The sequence below is a fragment of the Bacillus rossius genome, chromosome 3 (assembly GCF_032445375.1).
Source record: "Bacillus rossius redtenbacheri isolate Brsri chromosome 3, Brsri_v3, whole genome shotgun sequence".
Taxonomy (NCBI): Eukaryota; Metazoa; Arthropoda; class Insecta; order Phasmatodea; family Bacillidae; genus Bacillus; species Bacillus rossius.
The window spans coordinates 63,364,152-63,383,617 of NC_086332.1; the positions used below are offsets into that span (position 1 = coordinate 63,364,152).

General features: G+C 40.0%; 1 protein-coding gene across 3 annotated transcripts in view; it reads left to right on the top strand.

Annotated features, from left to right (window-relative positions):
* Window positions 1-3,571: 3,571 nt before the first annotated feature.
* The window catches only part of LOC134530792 (ankyrin repeat domain-containing protein 29), a 119,740-nt gene continuing 103,845 nt past the window's right edge, over window positions 3,572-19,466 (top strand). Inside the window, exon 1 of one of the 3 annotated variants that reach the window (XM_063365998.1) lies at window positions 3,572-3,820. In XM_063365998.1, coding sequence (XP_063222068.1) covers window positions 3,809-3,820 — 12 coding nt within the window. In that variant the 5' untranslated portion in view covers window positions 3,572-3,808. The remainder of the gene's footprint in view (window positions 3,821-19,466) is intronic. The other 2 variants (XM_063365999.1, XM_063366002.1) reach the window with 2 other exon arrangements.

The following is a 19,466-nucleotide window of genomic DNA, read 5'->3' on the forward strand; positions in this document are numbered from 1 at the left end:
GAATAAAAAACCCCGCCCAAGGAAAGTGCGACGCAGGAGTGCCTGAGTCACTCACGTGTGAATTTACGTTAATCAGTTTGTGAGTGCCTCCCTTTAGGCCTTAATTAATTATAGTGTTGTGTTAACGTAGATATTACCTCCCTGTTTTTTATGTGTGACTAGCCACTAGAGCAGTCAGCAAGTGACGAACAGTCTCTGGTGTGACTTTTAATATTTAAAATTAATTTACGTAATTTTACTGACCCTAATTATTAAATAAAGAGTATCCGTAAATCAGACTAGTTATTAATAATTAATGTGTAAATTTAGAGCTACTCCTAGCTTCTTGTTATTAAAATAATTTCCGAATAACGGAACTTTAGCAACTTTGGCGCGAGAGAACGCTGAGACCTACCCTCGCGCCAAGGGCAAACGCCAGTACCGAGCGACTCGCGGACCGGGGCGGACGTGCGTTCCACGAGGAGTCATCACCCTTTGTCTCCACTGAACAGTACTTATGGTAACTATAGTCATTTAAACCAAATTTTTTCTTCGTTGCGTAAACTCCCCATGCGTCCTTGGTCCTTTTACGGTGTAGGGCCTAACCCAGCCGCTTAACTATAAACTCCCCGCACGAGGCATTACGGGGGGCAGTTCATCATACGGTACGGGCCGATTTCTCCAGCTACAAGTGAATTTTTGTTAAACATCGAGTGCACAGGCACCAACGACAGCTATGCATAGAACTTCAATCTAATTTAACTGCGGACCACTGTCCACACAGGTGGACCCAGGTGCCGCCACACTAGCAATTTTCGGGATTGGCCGTCTCCAATCAACCTCCCCATTAACCACGACTTGCGTGAGGGCTTAAATTAGTGACAGTGCGTCAGAGCACTCAGTGTTTCTTCAATGTAATTTCGTAGGGTAATTAAGTGTATGTCGTGTAAGTCCAAACTGTTATTGTAACTGCTCGACCGATTAAACATCCACTCCGCACACGCCGTGTGCGACGTGTCACCGACAGTATAAAGTTCAAATTCGTGTCTGTTATTGTGTTGAGTCTTCCTACCCCAGCTAGGAATCAGTGTGTTATGCTGCACAGGGCCTGTGATGTGTTAACAGCCAGGGACCCCTCCAACCGCAAACTTCGTCGACGGTCCTAGCGGGCCACGCAGGGGCAACACACCCACAGAACCCAAATTTGGTTAGATACAGAGCTAGCCTGGCGCCCTCCTGGAACACATTTTCACTAAGAGCCAGTTTTTCCCCGCTAGGATACACGCCCGGTCTCGAACACGAGAACCTGGAAGATGGCACTACATTAAAACTATAATGAAAATGATTGATTAGTTTAGGTTAGCAACATAAATAAAATGGTAAAATATGTTAAATTGTTTCTTATGTCATATTAGCGAAAATAACTGTAGAAATGTAGCAGAGCTACGTTAAAAACAGTTTAACCTATTTTTCATATTATTTTGAAAATAGTTTATTATTTAATCGTTAGATACATTAAGTTTTAATGTTCAACTTGCACAGGAAAGACAAAAGTACAGCAATTTCTTAATAGAAGGTTTTGTGGTTGCAAAACACCTGTTTTTCCAGGTGTGATTCAAGATTTTTTGACGCCAACCGCCGGTGCTCCCTCTGGTCCGCAAAGGTCGTTATGCCACAACAACACTTGCCCCTAAGTGCATCGAACACGCCCGAGCGTGAGTGTGTGAAAGTGCGCCGCGACGAACACCAAAGCGACGTCAGCGCCCGGCCGGGTGTGGCAATGCGCCTAACTAAGTATATATAATTATTTGTCAAATTAAAACAACTAAATTAATAACAATTTAAAAGAGGATTCATGTAAGGGAAATTATGTCTAATTGTTTTATAAGCATATATTTTGTAACTTGTCTTTAAGTCCAAAACTGGCCGGGTCGGTTTTCCCGCTTTTCACATGGTTAGGCGCGAGGCCGCAGGGCGGTCTCGCGCCCAGTTACCGTCTGGAGCTCGAAGGGGTCGGGCGCTCCGCGAACGTCGGGTCATCAACTCTAGCATCTCTTCAACATTTCAGCAATAGTGTAAGTTTTCGGAAATCTTTTAATTAACTCGGCGCCGACCCCAACCCAGTCGCACGATATTTCGTGCGGCTCTTAATTTATTAAATTCTCCCCATCGGGGAACTTTATTTTCATACGTAATTCCATGTCCAGTTTAAGGACCGCGTAGTAGTGGTACGAAATTTTCGGCTCTTTAGCCAATTAATCGTTATCGTCGAAGTTTCCTACATAATAAGTGTTGAGAATAATACTGACTAACTTTCGTCTCTTACCTTTCTCCCTTTTAATTGTGCAAAGTGTAACGTGTATTTTAAGTGACTAACTTTCATTGGCAAAAGACGTTTACGTGTACGTCTCCAGTTGGCGTGTCCACGTAATTTCTGAAACGTTAATATTTCGTTGCAGGCTAGACTGCAAACCATCCTGAACATAGGAACTTTTCTACGTATTTACCAGCCCGCCTAAGTTGGGGTAATACCAGTCTCATTTACAGGCTAAACCTTTCTCAGGGACGAGAACCCACTGTTTCAGTTTGTCGATATAACTTTGCAATCCATCTTGGTCGCGCAAACCGTCACGTATAGAGATACGCGTGTCATAGCGGTCCGACAACGGACACGGCCAGTGTCGGGACGAATGGGTGTATCTATACTGAATAAAGTACAGTGTCCTGTAACTCGTTTACCATTCATTTACAAGGCGTCCTGGGTGGCCTAAACAGCCCAGGTAATTTTCGAAACGAGACGCGCTCCTGTCTGCAGCCACGAGGCCGAACCCCCGTTAAAACCCCTGAGATATTTTACAACGCTAATAATTAATTAAAAACTAAAACAGGCAGCGGGAGTGGCGTCATATTAATACAATAAAAAAAACCTTCTCACCTCAATATACAAACACACCTCAAATTCTGAGGTTTTAGTACTCTGTGTGAAATGTAGCAGAATATTTAACGAAAGAGTGAAGTCGGCAAGGTTCGGAAATGTTCGTGTATTTTCGGCTGTCCTAAGCAATCGTTTCGTCAAGTAGGATGTACGTAAAAAAATCTTTTGCTTGAGCACGGTGACTTCATGAAACTTATCTTGTTCACGGACTATGAAACATGGATCTTGAAATCGCTGCCTTGAGAAACAAGACGGTCTTCGCCTAGAGGGACTCAAGAGTTTTCTCAATACACGACTATCAATACCAGCCTTATTGTAACTGAATTTTAAAGGAATTCGACAGAAACACAAAGACGCCATATTTGTTTCAGCGGTTATTAAGTGATATTAATGTTTTTATTTTTTATGTAGAAATTTGTTTTCGTTAGGTCAAAGACAACAAACCGAAGGATTTTTTTTGATAAGAAGGTAATGTTTATTGCTAAAGTAGCCCCTGAAGGAGATAAATGCTCTTTCGTTACTGACAAAAAAAAAAGTTAGTACAGCAGCCATAGACATAGATTCAAGGAATTGTAATCAGAATAGCCACGCTCGTGACGAGAATTATGTCTACGATATAACTCAATGTTGGTGTCACTGTTAACCAATATTTACGTTTTTTTCTTAAGAGGGGGGGAAAATGCACGAAGAATGTGAAGGAATGAATGCAGCGTAGTGTGATGTATTGAACAGGTTGTGTTATTTTCGTTGTAAGTGTTACGAAAGTGTTACGTAAGGGAGCAAGTTGCGAACACGCTGTATGTGTCAAATTATGACAAGTGTTTCAACGTGCGCTAAGGTAGTGAGATTAGACATAATTTTATGTGTGCAGATCGTCACATGTGACAACAGATAATGTCACTTAAGGTAAGAATTTGTTCCTGATTAATTTTGATAAAAGTCACCTGAGTTTCAATTAAGCTATTCATAAGTTTATTATATATATATATATATATATATAATTTTTAATATTTGCCAATTGAATTATTGCTTTGATATAACATACAATGGTAATCTGTTATTTAAATTTACCTGAATAATTTCTATGCATTTTAGGTTAAAAAAAAAAAGAACCTCTGTATTGTTGGCAGCTCCTATTGAATTTAAGTGCATATGAAACATGTAAATCCAACTTACAAAACTCGTCTTTTACCAAAATGATCCGGGTTCGATTCCTGCGGGTTGAGCCGGTGGTTTTCTCGTAGTTCTCCCATTTTTATTCTAATGGTAATACTTTCATCGCATAACCTCTCAACGCCTCTAATAACCGCGATGTCGACGAGACGCAAAACCCTAATTCATTCATTCAACAGCTGTTAGCCGCTTCCCGATATAGTAATCCAAAAATTATTTCGGTTATACTCGCCCGCTGTGATCGCCAGTGCATCTGTATGATAGCATATTATAATACACCAAACAGAACATTTCTTAGTCAAGATTGATAGGTTATATTACTAGTTCATTGTATATAGTGAGATTTTTTTATATCGACATAAACAGTCGGCAGAAAATATATATTTTAAAAAGCATTTTGAACCAACATTCCATTTACTCCAAAAACGTCAACGTCATGGGCCACATGTTTTTAGTGGTTCTTTTCCTATCTTCTAAACATATTGAGCGAATTAGATTCATTGTTGCGAGTCCGGGAAAATCACTATAGGCCCTAGCTTTCGCGTCTTTATTTGTGAAGACAAACTCATCAGATTTTTATACTGTGTTTGGTAAAATGTTTTAAGTAAAAATATAAAACGTAACTGTATAACAGACGAGTACGAAGGCCAGACAATGCTTGATTGTATTTATATGTTTATCGTTATAAAAACAATTTGTGACGCCACTGTGGAGCTGTGTCAGTACAGAGAAATGTAAGTTTAATTGTGTTTATATTTTGTTCAAATACCGACCATCGGAAATTTCTTGAAGTTTACGCTAGTTTGGTGCCTGTGAAAATAAAATTGTGGAAACACTTGATACCAGTAATTTTAATTACCTCATTTAAGTAAATTTGAAATCGGCGTTTATTTTTCTGCCTCCGTCTGTTTTTAACAGAGTTACGTGGCGAATAAAAATTTCATTTATATGTAAAAAAGTATGTAATATCACGATATTGCGAATGGTAATTGTGGTTTAGTTTTAATGGTAGATGCCTCAAACATAAATATTGTTGATTCACCTTTCGACAAAAAAAACTTACTTTAAACAAACAAGGTTAGAAAATTTACAATTTGTACTCCTTGTGAAGTAAAAAATTTTTATGAACAGTGGTTAACGTTTCTTAACCATCCCACCAGGGCCGGTGCAAGGTAAATTGGCGCCCTAGGCGAAAAAACATAATACCCTCCACCCCCCCCCCCCCCCTTCTTGCCGGATACCCCCAAAAAAAATTTCCCTGCCTCAAAATACATCACGTAAGCCTAGAGGTGGGTTGTTACAGCAATTTTCGGTATCTGTTCCAACCTGAAACTGATACAGCATTGTATCATGTTACAAGTCTCTGATACTTCTGTATCAGACGGTCCCAGGAGGCAAAAAAGCTCCGCGTACGCAGACCGTGCGACCGGAAGGAGAATCTGATACATTATTTATCACGACTGGTAATTCTCTACCTCTGATACTCTCATGCCCGCCTGATACAACCAGTATCAATCAGTTCAACATTCACTGCAGTTCGTCCTGGCCGTGCGTGTATCACCATGTTGCGGGCTGTCATGCTTTGTAGTTAGTATTTTTATAGTGAAATAAGGAATGGATAAGTGCACGAAAAAGACTTCATTTGTGTGGAATTTTTTCACGGAAAATAATGAGTTTGCTAATTGTAATTTGTGTAAACAAAAACTGAGACGGTGCACGCACTGCGCACTGAGCGTACTTTGAAGTAGGACAATAAACAAAACGACTTGTAACCAGGGCTGCCACTCTGATATTCATGAAAAACCTAGATAACCTAAAAAAAAAAAAAAACCCAGACACATGGGTAAAAAACCCAGATGCGTCTAAAATGCTATCGTTGAAAATGTTTGCGTACTAATTCAAAAATATAAACATAACTGGTTTTAATATAAAACAATTAATTACCTTACAAGACTGAAAATGGTTAAATACAACCAATACAAGAAAATTACACTGCAGCAAAATGGCTGTATAAGTAATTCTTGGACCAGCACATATCATAAAAAAACCTACAAATATATACATGACAAAACAAACACCATCACTGCATTCTTTAAACCGGTAAATGTTTTTATAAAACTGCATCATGTACGTTAGTCTTTATTCAGAGTCTGATTCTACAAGATTGGTTTGAAGGTTAATTGTTGCATTGGTTTTGTGTTCTGCAAGCCTCTTTGAAGAATGTGTCTAATTTAATATTCGACTTAGCTTCTTGAAAACTAGTTTTGTGTTTATATGTATTTTTGTGTGTGAAACACATAGACTTGTTTGCATTTATCAAACAGATATTGCAACAGATACAGTAGCTACTACCTTTATTATTGTTTTAGGTATAAAAATAATTAAAATTATAAAAAACCTAGAATTGTTGGAATTCATTATTTAAAAACCCAGAAACCCAAACACCATTGGAAAAACCCAGATCTGGGTGGAAAAACCCATGAGTGGCAGCCCTGCTTGTAACAATATCGCTTTGCGCCTCTCCTTCAAGGCTTCAACGCCTTCCCCTGCGCTTCCTCCCCTACATTCTTTCCCTTCTTTATCCCTTATTCGTCGTTCCTGCTCCCTCCCCTTTCACAAGCTCCGCCCAAGTGACCGTCATCTGCGATCGGGTACTGCGCTCATTGGCCGTGGTGTTGTTCCAGGTGAATTCTGAACTGATACTAAAGGTTCTGATACTTTTCATGTGTACTCTTTTTCCGTTCCTGATACAGGCGCGTATCAGTGAAAAAGTATCAGGTTGATACTTTTCGACCCACCTCTACGTAAGCCTAAGATTTTGTCAACAATCAAATGTAAGCAGGCTTGTGTTTTTTTTTTTTACTTTTTTACTTATTAGAAATCATAAACAGGTCACCGTGGACTTAAAATAATTACTTATATCAATATAAACATTCCAAACTGTTACAAAAATATATTTTCATCTAGTTTAAATAATCGTTAAACATATTATATCAGCTGTTATGTGTCGTGCTGCGCCGCCCCCAGCTACGTGGCGCCCTAGGCGGTTGCCTAGTTCGCCTATATGGACGCGCCGGCCCTGCATCCCACATAAAAAAAGTTTTTTAATTCCACCTTTTTTGCTCTCCGCCTCCCTAGGTATGGTGCATAACATACTATATTCATCAACCTACATATTGTTATCCCTATTTGAAATAATTAATCAACCAACAAAGGAGGACCTACTCTAAATCACGTATTTGCTGTTATTTGCTATTAACAGATACTAACAAACTTAATTAATTTGCTGCAAATGTTAGTTTTCAGTTTTTAACGGCATCTTTGTGACACGATTATAATTTTGCCAAAGTTATTTTAATTCATCCAATGATTTAAGTAGGTAAAAATCTGTATTAATTCACGTACCAAATGCAAGATATATTTTTAGCCAAATTAAACGAAACATGGGAGTAGTCTACAGCACGATTCCATAACAATATTGGTAAACGTTACCAAATGGCAGCTATGACGTCATTAAAACCTTTACATTTTTGCGGGACGAACGCTGGAATATGGGAGTTTTTGCACAAAAAAAAATTTATTTATGAAACTAACTCTCAGGTATCTTATTATATACTAGTTATACTACAGCCCACTTATTGTCGTATTGAACACGATACCGAGGATATATTATCAACGGTATCGTATTATATACCACGATCCCGCCCGGTTTAGTATATTTTGCGATTCCACTTTTTATAATTTAACTTTTTATTTCGGTCTATTGCTTTCCATATTTGTAATAATTTGGATAGGGGTTCTTGTCTCGCTTCTTTTCTGTGATAGGGCTCATTGGAAACATCACACAAAAACGGAAAGCCTTCACACATATCCAACATGTCTATAAGGACGATTCTCTCAATTTTTGTTTTCATTACAACCTCAGTACCGCAGACGATAACACGACAAGCTATTCCGTTGGCGCTCACGTTGCGACTGTTGACCGAAAATAATCGATATCCACACAGCACAATATGACTGGCTCGTTTTGTATTTGCCGAAACCTCCCGATGACCCTCAATTTTAGATTTATCGCCAACTGCTCTCCACACGGAACAATTTGATTGACAGTTCGAGTAAATTGCCAATCAAAACGTGTCGTGCGGGATATACTTTACGTCTTGAGGCTGTGCTCAGTTGGGTAGGGTAGGGGGATGGGGCCTACAGTGTACCAATTGGTTTAGTTGGGTCCGTCTGTGTGTCTTTATTGTTCTTGTTGCAACTATCTCGTCGTTGTCAGCCCACTGCGCTCGTTTGTGCTGTGATTTTTTTTCCTGTCCAAATTCTTTCCACGGAATTCTTTGTGCTGTCTTTAGGCGTGTAACATTTGACATCATCTGACGTTGGCTTGTTCTCCATGTGTTTATGTATTCATCTTTGTTGTCAATTATTGAGGTTTTTTGTTCTATAACAACCGATGTATGCCATCAATGGGGTATGTTCATATAATTATTTTTAATACACAAATTCTAATGTTCCACCCTCAGAATTCATCTCCTTCCTCTCTTCTCAAAACAGACCAACCACGAAAGAAATTGCTGTATCCGCCACTGGGACCTATGTCCGCGCAACGAGACCGCGCTGTCGGCTCCGGCGCCGGCCGACGCCACGCCTCAGTTCCTCCCTCGGAGAAAGGACGCCTCCGCTCCGCGAAGCGTGAACTTATTCCAGGGTCCAAGCTGCGTGGCTGCGCCGGACTTTCTCAGCAAGATGGCTTACACAGATTCGAACTTAGTTATTTGCTTTCTTTTAGTTGATTTTTTGAGTTAGTTGGTAGTTCTGGACTTCGAAAAAAAACACTTAAAAAGTACTATTGCACTTTTAATCCTGAGATTGCAGTTTGCATTGAAATGGGCATTTACTTTCTCTTTCCAATGCACGATTTCTGCTCTGTGTCCTTGGTTTTGGTGTGTTCTTTTGCCAGATGCACGCCATAAAGTGCAAAAGCTTCAGACAAAACTTTGTAACGTAATGAAAATTTGTTTAATGTATCGGGGAAAATTGTATTTTGTTAGGTAAAATTTATGGTGAGAATTGTGAAAACATTTTCCTTGTGTATTTCATCAATGAGCATAATCTGATAATTTCCATGTTTTTATTTCTAAAAAGATGTATTTGAAAGATGCTATATATTGGTTTCAACCATTTTTGTTTAAATAATTTAATTTGAATAATTTTAAGAAGTTTAGCTCTTTTCAGCATTGCGCATACTATCATGGAATGCCTTGTATTAATAGTGACAGTGTGTTACAAATAGTTTCTTGTAACAATACTGTCAGTAGATACTATTTACTGGTCTTAGAAAAATCAAAAAATAGTATAATTAAAATGTTATTAATATTTATTTTGACAAACGATGGTTTTTCAAAATAAGACTTATTTAACAACCCGGGCAGTATCAATCTGACATCAGTGTTAGTCATTTACTCTGTACTGCATTCTAAGCGTGAAACAGACTATAGCTACAGCACCTGGCTTCGCATCTATACTAATATTATAAAGCTGAAGAGTTTGTTTGTTTGTTTGTTTGTTTGAACGCGCTAATCTCAGGAACCACTGGTCTGATTTGAAAAATTCTTTCAGTGTTGGATAGTACATTTATCGAGGAAGGCTATAGGCTATATTATCAATAACATTAGGGATCCTTACTAAAAGTCCAATTTAGAATCAAATGCGTTGGAGGGGGTTAGATACAACATGCAGTACACGTTCGAAGTGTGTGTTGACAATGCCGCAGGCGCTAGAAGTTTATTTCCTATTGCCTATTAACATTGTTGCCACGCACTAGATGCCTTATCATTCTTAATTTTCCCATACAAGTAAAAAACACCCGTGTGATATTAACAACGAAGCAATCAGTACCCTCATAAGAGTTCAATTAGTATTTAAATACTTTTTATCACTTTAAATAGCAAACCTAAACTATTGTTTTTTTCCTCTCTCTGTCTTTAATTTGTTTTTTTTCTTTTACTAGAATTATTTTTATTATTTTTAACTAGTTTTCATTTTTCGGACCATCAATAATTTTCCTCTTCCGTTACAATTCTGACAAGGACTTGTGTGTGTGTGTGTGTGTGTGTGTGTATAATATAAAAGCGAAATACCACTCACTGACTCACTCATCACGAGATCTCTAAAACTATATACCCGATTGACTTGAAATTTAGCATAGTTACTCATTTTGTGATGTAGACGCTCACTAAGAACTGATTCTGCGGAAATCCGATCCCAACGGGAGTTTCGGGGGCGTAATATATCAAAATTTCCAGTTTTTGGTAGGAAATCACCATGGCAACGGCTGTTGCTTTGTTGATGCTTCATTCGTCTCTATGGCAACGACTATTTCATTGTTAGTGCAGTCCTCATCACCGTTGAAATTTTGCGGGTACTTTAAATATCAAAAATTGCCCTTTTTTTCTAGTATATATATTTTACAGACTTGAAACTTCACAGTAATGTTCCTTATGTTACGCAGGATGACATTTTCCGAAAATTAGATCCCATGGGTGGTTAAAACCAGGCAACAGTGGGTACTTTGTCTACATGAGAACAGGATTTTGCATTGTTCATGCCTTCTGCGTCTCCATGACAACGGGCATCGCGCGGCAGTGGCGTACCCACAAGGAGGGGCATGTATAATGAGCGGCGCAAGAGTGATCTGCCTGTAGACTGCCGTAGCGAAGTACGGGTACATCAGTTGTACGTTGCGTGCACGAATCGGGAAACCATCGGTGCTATTCATTTTCTCTCCGGTACATTATACAGCATTGTTGCTGTTACAAAAGCAGCTGAGACTTCTAATCATAGTACAGCTAGTTGGACCGAGGATAGAGTTTGAAAATACATCTGTGATGTGACGCACATTTAAGGTACCTTTGAAACTCTTCTGTTTCGTCGCCTCCTTTTCAATTTTGTCGATCATTTTCTGGATGGATTGTAAGAATTGTTCGATATCATTAATATCACCACCAGCGTTTACAACAAAATCTGCCATTCGTTTGCATGTTGCTCCGACACCGTCTGGTGCACCCTTTCCATGCTCACTCTCTGTATAATTCCATGTAAAAATTTCTTCAGAAAGTTTAGTTGCTATTATAAAAAGCATTGTTTTGTTACTACTGCGTAACGGGGCCCTCGCTCAAGAAGTGTACGCGCCTAATACCATCTGGAAGAGCTTTAAAGATTTATTGTAGATGTGCCCAAATGGCTGCAGGTGAATGGACTATGTTCTTAGAGACTGTACAATACGATCGTATTGATCCTAGTTAATAAATCACTATTGTATGTAGGCTTAGCTGAGCTCGTGATCCACCGAAATGAAATGCTTGTATTATCTTCTGCATACTTTGTGCAGTATTTTCGCTGAAATCCATGTGAAAAAGGACATCCTCATCTTGAATATTTATTTTTAAATACTTCATGGCATTCAACTGGCGAACGATGTTCTTTTCATGGGCAACGAATTTTTCCAAATTTTCATGCAATTGTATTATTAATTGACGTGGATGAACATTAAAGATTTCTTCAGATACTTTGTCACAGTTTGTGGCTTTTGGTTTTTTAGTCTTGAATCTCTTGCCTCTCAGCAATGCACATTTTGTCGCTCGGAAATCGCTTGGAACTTTCGCGGCACTGTCGCGTAACTCGTCGCGGGACACCGGCGCGGGACTGCCGCGGAGGCTAGCGTCACTGCTTAAGTACTAGTGCATCGTCTTTCCGGAACCGACGAGAGCAGCTGTGACGAATCGGGGGCGGGAGTGGACCTGACCCTGTGGGGAAGGTGATTGTCCCTTGAGGTGTCGGAGCTGTTGCCGGCTCTAGTATCCGAGACATGATCCAACAGGCTCACCGAATGGGTGCAAGGATGCGAATATATAGCCTCCGCACCAAGTGGCAATCCTCTGTCTCCACGTGGGCATCGCTGTTGGGGGCGAATCGTGGTGACTGTGTTGGGATTGGCAGCCTCAACCTCAGGTCATAGCATCGTCTTAACTGAAGAGGACAATGCCGGGCGTAACCCTGCCGCAGTACATCCTCAATTGCATGTATGGGACCAGAAATGGTGGATTGGCTGAATATGCGGGCAACAACAGATGCGATTGAAACCTTTCTGGGGGGTTCGACTGCCGATCCCCGGCGTCTCGGCCCCAAAGGGCCCCATAGTGAATGGATCAGGCCTATGGTAATGGAAGGACCTTGAAATACGCCCCTGTGTTCGGGTGCACCCGGGCTTAAAAAAAGAGCTGTAAACCGCTCGACTAGGTGTGATACGTTCTCCTAGTTCAGTGGTCCGGGGGGGGGGGGGGGAAGTTACCGAGGCAACCCCGAGGCCCTTCTGCACACGCACTGTGGTTGTCATTTCTAGTCAGGGCTTCCTGCGATCGCTGCACTTCCGGCACGATCAGGCACTTCCGGGCCTTAATCGGCAGTAAATCTGCCCGGCAGAGGTACGGCAGGTCGGAGGGTAATCCGAGGAGACGAGGACATCCTGTGGAATAACTTTGAAGAGTGGCAGTCGGTTAGCAGCTGGCGAACAGTCTGCCGAATCAACGCCAAGTGGGTAGTAGTAGTACGGGAAGAATCCATGAAAGATTGAACGGTGTCCCGCTGAGGTTTTCTACAAGGCCCTGGATTCTGATTGGGTAGGACTCGTACTTGGTAGTGGTGCTCCGATCGCTTGGAGCAGCCTGATGCGGAGTCGACGTTGTGAGCGACGACACAGCTCCGGTATTAGCCTGGATAGCTAACAGAGGTTGGATAGGCCTCCACCGGACCACGGGTTCACTGGGTGTTTTGAGGGGTCCCAGTGTGGTGTGGGAGATTGGGGAAGGCGCCAGGAGTGCTGATAAAGTCTTAGCGCACAGGGCACAGCCAACTGTCTGGTTAGCTGAGTGTGGTATAGGGGCTGAGGAGGCGACTATGCTGGGTTGGTGGCTCCGGCCTCTGGTCGGCGCCGAAGCTCCAATACCCTCCCAATCAACAACAGGGAGGGATGCCTAACAGTTCTGTAATTTAAAAAAACTCTGGAATGTTTTGAAACATAACAGGAAGATACTCCCGCACTACCCTTCATTGGCGCATATTGGGAGGAGAACGTTGAGAAATGCCGGCCGCAAGGTCGGAATATATCTGTGACGAATCGGGTAACCCCTGGCCGACCTGACGCCCGAACAATCCAGAAGTGTGGCGTCTGTTCACGCCACTCCGCACCGCGGGCTCGCGGAATTCCCAAGACCGCTTAGCAATAGATATCAGCGCCGAGGCTGGAGGGTGCGCGGGTTGAATTGGGGGGGGGGGGGGGTTGTTTAACGACGACCCTTGTAATCCGGCCAGTTGGCCGTGGCATGCCTTACGTCAATTGTATCGTACGTGACACGGCGCGTGACGCCAGTGGCCGTGCAGGGCCGCTATGTACCTGGCATCGTGGTCTGGTCTCTCGCGTTCGTAACAATTTCTTATAATAAAATCTCATAGTTTTAATTCTGGAAATGGAGTAGCACAGGGGTTTTGTTTTTATGCTGGTTTGGGAACGTTTTGATAAAAATTACTTTAATTTATACCGTTGTAACCACAACTGCAATAAAAAGGAATATTCGGATTCTTGCGTTCTGGGATATTTTAATTTATGATATGATACAGCAATTCTTATTGGAAAAGGTGGTTTGGACAGCCATTTATGTGTTTACAAAGAATTACCTTTTTATAAATACACTTGAAAATGTTTATAAACACAATTTATATCACTAATATTCACAATAAATATATGTTATTTAATTATATAGACCAGTATTAAATACCAGTTACTAATGTATAAATTTAAAAAGCTTATATATAATTTTCGTTTGTATGTAACTTTTTTTTCATCCTATGAAAATTTCATTGCATGGTGCGCGCGAATTGTAAAAATTAACTCTAATCGTTTTTTTCATAATGCGCCTAAATAAGTTTAATCTAAAATAAAAAACTGTTAACATTGATGACTGTTGTATGTTTGGTTCAATGTAAAGGCAAGAAACATTATTTAATATAAATTAGTTTATTTTTGTTTGTCGTGCTGGTAACAATGGCTTGTTCACAATGACGCCATTTATCGCCGTCGCGTTGCGTCATTCGCGCTGTTGTGATTCCAGCGTATTACTTGACATTCACGCCTAGGAGCCCTTGTCTCTGGGGCTGGCGGCCCGCCCAAACACAGACAGTGGCTTGATGCTCTGTTTCCTGTCTCTGGGATTGCTTGGACTGTCGAGTGACGAGATGCGTATTTGCGGTCTGTCTGGCGTTCTGTCGTATTCATTAGATACACCCTTACCGTCATCCCCTTCCCTTGGAGTCAGGAATTTTCAGGATATGACGTAGTTCAAGTAACTGTCTACCCCAACACCAACAACATTGCGGATACGCCTTATTCTGGTTAATAAATAAATTAGGTTTTCCCAAAACCCTGAAAAATTCATGTTTTATGAGTATGGACATTCTCATTTTTTAAAAATTGATTAATGAATGATATATAAAAAATAAAGACTTTGAAGATTAAAGCTACGTACGAACAGTTAATCCAAATCTGTATGCCACACGATCCCATGCTTTCAGTAAACGCTACAATTGATTAATTTAAGTTTATAAAAACTATCTCAATAAGGACTAGTTTAGTAGAAAATACCTTTTATAAACAATTAATTATGGTTGTATCATAAATCTATTAATAATCGTGTTCAAAAACACATAATATTAGAAGCAAAATAATTTAGGATACTACCTCAACTGCAGCTTTGTGGAACATGTAGCAAGGAGCATGAAGTAAACAGAGATTTCACTCCCACGTCAAACATAATTTCCTATTTTCTCTCTGAAATCGTTCACAAGGGATTGCAACACGTAGCATAAAGTCAACAGAAATTTATTTTTGTCCCGAACGACGTTAATATTTAGGTTGCTGCAGAATTCCTTGGGTTCAGGGTCTAGGTGTTTTGATTTGTATTTCCATGTCTTGATGTTCATGTCAAAAAATTAGGGATTTTAATAAGATTTATTAGGGACTAAAGTTTTGGCTCGTTGAGTTGACTATCTTAAACTAAGAATGTCAGGGTTACCTAGTTGTTTCATAATACATAACCATCTCTGGCTCCAAAAATCGCGATATTAATTTCCATAAAATCCCATCTAATGCAATGCACAATTTTTTTTAATTGGTAGCTATAAATACCACAAATATGAACGCATAAGTTTGGATTAGCTAGTGCCTTCAAAAAATCGACTGTTAGATTCAAACACACATGAGCACACAAAAATTAACATAAATGTTGGTGTTTAAACATAAACGTTTGCTGAGGTATCCCGATACATTCACATTTTAGGCGCTCAATAGTTGTACATCCTATTTATAATTTTAAATACTTCAGACAGGCATGTGCAAAACATAACGATCTATAAACAAGCGCGATTTAAAAAAAAGGATCCCTAACCTGACGTAACATTTGTTGATTCGTGTCTCAGTTCTAAAATAATTTCATCAACACTAAAATGTCATACGAGTCATGATAATCATATTAATATATAGTTATATAATATATAAATATGTAATTTACATTATGATGTTGGTACAGACGTAATCGATAATAACCACGTAGTAGGCGTCTGCATGATTATGTAGTAACTGTGTGAAGCCGTATTTTTTTTTATGAAAGTGACTTTTTTTTAACGACGGGGGTTCTAATTCATACTTAACTAATATCAGATTTTATTAAGCACGTTTTCAGCTATTTTTTGGGCGGAACAATATGGCGATGGCGAGGTTAAAAAGTGACTTTAACTACGTCACAGTATGCCGTCTCCTGACAATATTCCTAACTCATGTCGTGGGCTCTATGTAGTGACAGCCCCATGCATGCAACGGCGGTCACGGCGGTCGTATAGCAGGCGACTGGGGGCCAGGGCGCAGGTAACGGCCAGGCTGGCTACCGGTTCTGAACGCCGGCCACACGTTCCGGTGAGCGCCGTCATGGGAGGGGGGGGGGGGGGGGGAAGGTTCGGATGAATGACCGGATGATATTCTCCGCCCACAAATAAAAAAAATATATGCTCTTCTCGACGCGGTGTACAACGAACACCGCCTCCCGCTACAAGCTCACAGTAAAAATACACGTTCAACGTCTGTACAATAATACACTTACACACTGACGTGCTTGCGCTGATGAGAACCAGTTGGGATGATATTTGATTTCACTTAAGGGTGAATGTCCCGATCCAGGTCATTATTTTATATTTACGTTCCACAAGGTTCAACTGCCTGACATTTTGAGAGGCTGAATCTTCACATAATGAAATATATAATATATATAATCGAATACTTTCTCGCATAATTAGATTAAAAAAAGTTAACGTGTTTGTGCAGTGCGGATAAGGAGAATGAAATGAAATATAAAACTGGAACTGTTTAGGTTTGAAGTAAATTATACTGGCTGCTATGTTAATTTGCTTAATTTCTTTTAGAAAAATATGTTTTTAAAATTTTTCCTGGCCTTTTAAAATCATCATTATTTTTATGATTTCAAAAGGCAAAATAAAATAAATAGTTCTGAAAGAATTTTGAACCATATCACTTACTAGTTACCAGCATTACTTTTAAACCTAGAAATCTTAAGGGGCCCGCCTACCTGGTCACACAGACGGTGCGCAGAGCTTCAGGAAAAACAACGCGATTTCAAAACTACTCAAGATATCCTATTGGGGCATGTTTACGAAAAGCATTTAAGAGTTCGCTGAGGCCCGAAAAGTACTTTTAATTTTGGATCATGTTTTTAAACTGTATTTCTAGAAGAGTTAAAATGGCTAAAACGCATGTTTTCAGAGTAATTTTTAGGCGTAAAACAACCGGTACAGATTCTTGAAAGCACTTAAGGGGCTTGCATAACACCTTTATCTTCATTTCTCCGCCATATAATGTTACGGTCACCGCTCAAATTTCACAGTTATCCTGTGACGACGAGAAGACTGCGCGCCAGTTCAGAGACTTGCGCTTAGAGGCTATACCGCGCTGGAAGCACCAGCGAGCGTCGCGCTTATCATCCCGCCTCACTAACACACATACACCCCTGACGAGGCGGGCCCCTTAAGAGTTATTTGTTCCATTTGTTTCTCCTTATTCATATTGCACAAAAAATTTAATAATTCAAATTTGCCAGCTAATTATGCAAAATGCTATATATATATATATATATATACATATATATACAAATGTATACATATACATACACACACACACACACATAAATATATATATATATAATTTCGTGGAAGTTCGGCCGCTTAAAACGTCTACAAGTTTAGCTATGTTTAACGTGAAATAAAATAATGATCTGGAACGGTACTTAATTAAAACACAAACATCATGTACCACAGGATCAAGCCTTCAGGATACAGGGCTAAACTTGGATACATGAATTACCAGCCATAACGAACACAGAATATACGACGGCTGTAATCAAAGAATTATCTGGAAAGACTGTAAAATTCAGTGTGTCAGCTACTTCAGTGCACAGCACGCATTCCTAACAAAATTAACGACGTTAACAAATCAATTCAAATTTTAGGCTCCCATTAGACTCGTTCGTTACAACGTCACTCAAAATAGTACGAACTTTAAATGCACTGTAACAAACTAAACATTTCGTAATACAATTATATACTTATTCTAATAAAACAACAATCACGAAATACAAGCATTAAAAATCCCTTACAACTGCAATGCAGTCGTATTCAGATGAATTTCATTACTAAAACAACTACATTGTCTAAATTTCTTATTTTTAAAAAAAAACCGCACGGGTAAAAATAAAAAATGAATGTCGGCGAATGCGTGAATACATACATAGGTATTGTAATGCAAGCTGAAAACTTTTATTTTTTCACAAACCAGTAGGAAGTAACAGTGGCGTAGCAAGTGGGTGTTGAGGATGGTCCCCGCCAGGGGCGTTGGCTTGGGGGGGGGGGGGGGGGGGGGACGCCACGACGGTTTCGCGGTTACTGAACCCTCCTCCCCTCTCGTTTAATCAAAAAGGAGGTGCCATTTTCTAGTCTGGCCAGGGGCGCCAGTCACCTTAGCTACGTCACTGAGAATTATGAAACCTTCCTTGCAGGGTTAAATCAGGAACATTTCTAGTATATGGAAAACATATATTTCTATTTATTGCGTGTAAATAATAAATGGCGGCGGCAGTGTAAAAACAAAGGTATTGTAATGTAAGATATATAATTTTAATTTTTTTCCCCACTAACTATTATGAATTACGAATCAATCCCTCGGGAGTAAATTCAGGGACGTGTTTAGTGTGTGAAAACCATGGTATCCAATTTTTTTTTTCCCCTTTCCGTTTCTATAAAGCCGCGACGTCCGATAATTACCGACAATTCTAACCGCGGCTAAGGCGAACTGGAGGGCAAAGCGAGCGGCAAGTCGGCGACAGCCAGCGAGTTTGCGCGCGACGAGTGAACTCGCAGGCGAGCAGCTGCAGTCAAGCCGCTCGATGCGGCCAGTGCAGTGCCCATGGGCGTCGCAACCGGGGGGGAACGGGGGGGACACGTCCCCTCAATAATAAAAGTCATCAATTTCGTCCCCTCCAATAATATATATAGTTTCGTAATTATATTATTAATATGATTTCTGTGATATAACCCATATGTTGCGCATGGTGCATTTAGTCCAATCGTGGTAATGTGAGCACTGTGTTTTTACAATTTGTTCTCTGAAAATATTTTTTATAAAAAATAAATTACATATTGTAACCAACTATAATTAGAATATTTAGTAAAGAAAAATGCCTAAAAACCACCCTTTTGCACCTTCAAACCCCAAATTTTCCCGGGGGAGAACCCCCGGACCCCCCGCGTTTTTCCAAGGGGATGGATATTCCTCAACAACTATATCATTTGCAGTCCCATCCCCCCCCCCCCCAAAATATATCCTTGCGACGCCCATGCAGTGCCTCCCCCTGCTAGAAACGCCCCTTCGTGTCATGCGGGCTCTGTGGCTGCGGTCCAGACGTGCCGAGCCCGTTGGGTCGTTGGAGCACCTCTGTCAAATATTTGTCTCCAACTACTAGACGGAATTTTCCCCATCAAAGAAATTCGAGCATAACCTCAAATATGTTTCAAATCATGTCAAACTATCAAAAGTTTATTCTTTGTCTTAGCTATCTCATACTTTCCAATTTTAATCTAATTCTAAAATTAAATAACGCATCACAGTGTTAGATTGAATTTGTAGATTTGTTATGCTATTTGTGCATCTATAAATGTTTTAAATATATAAATTTAACTCAAAATAATATTCTTTACATAATAG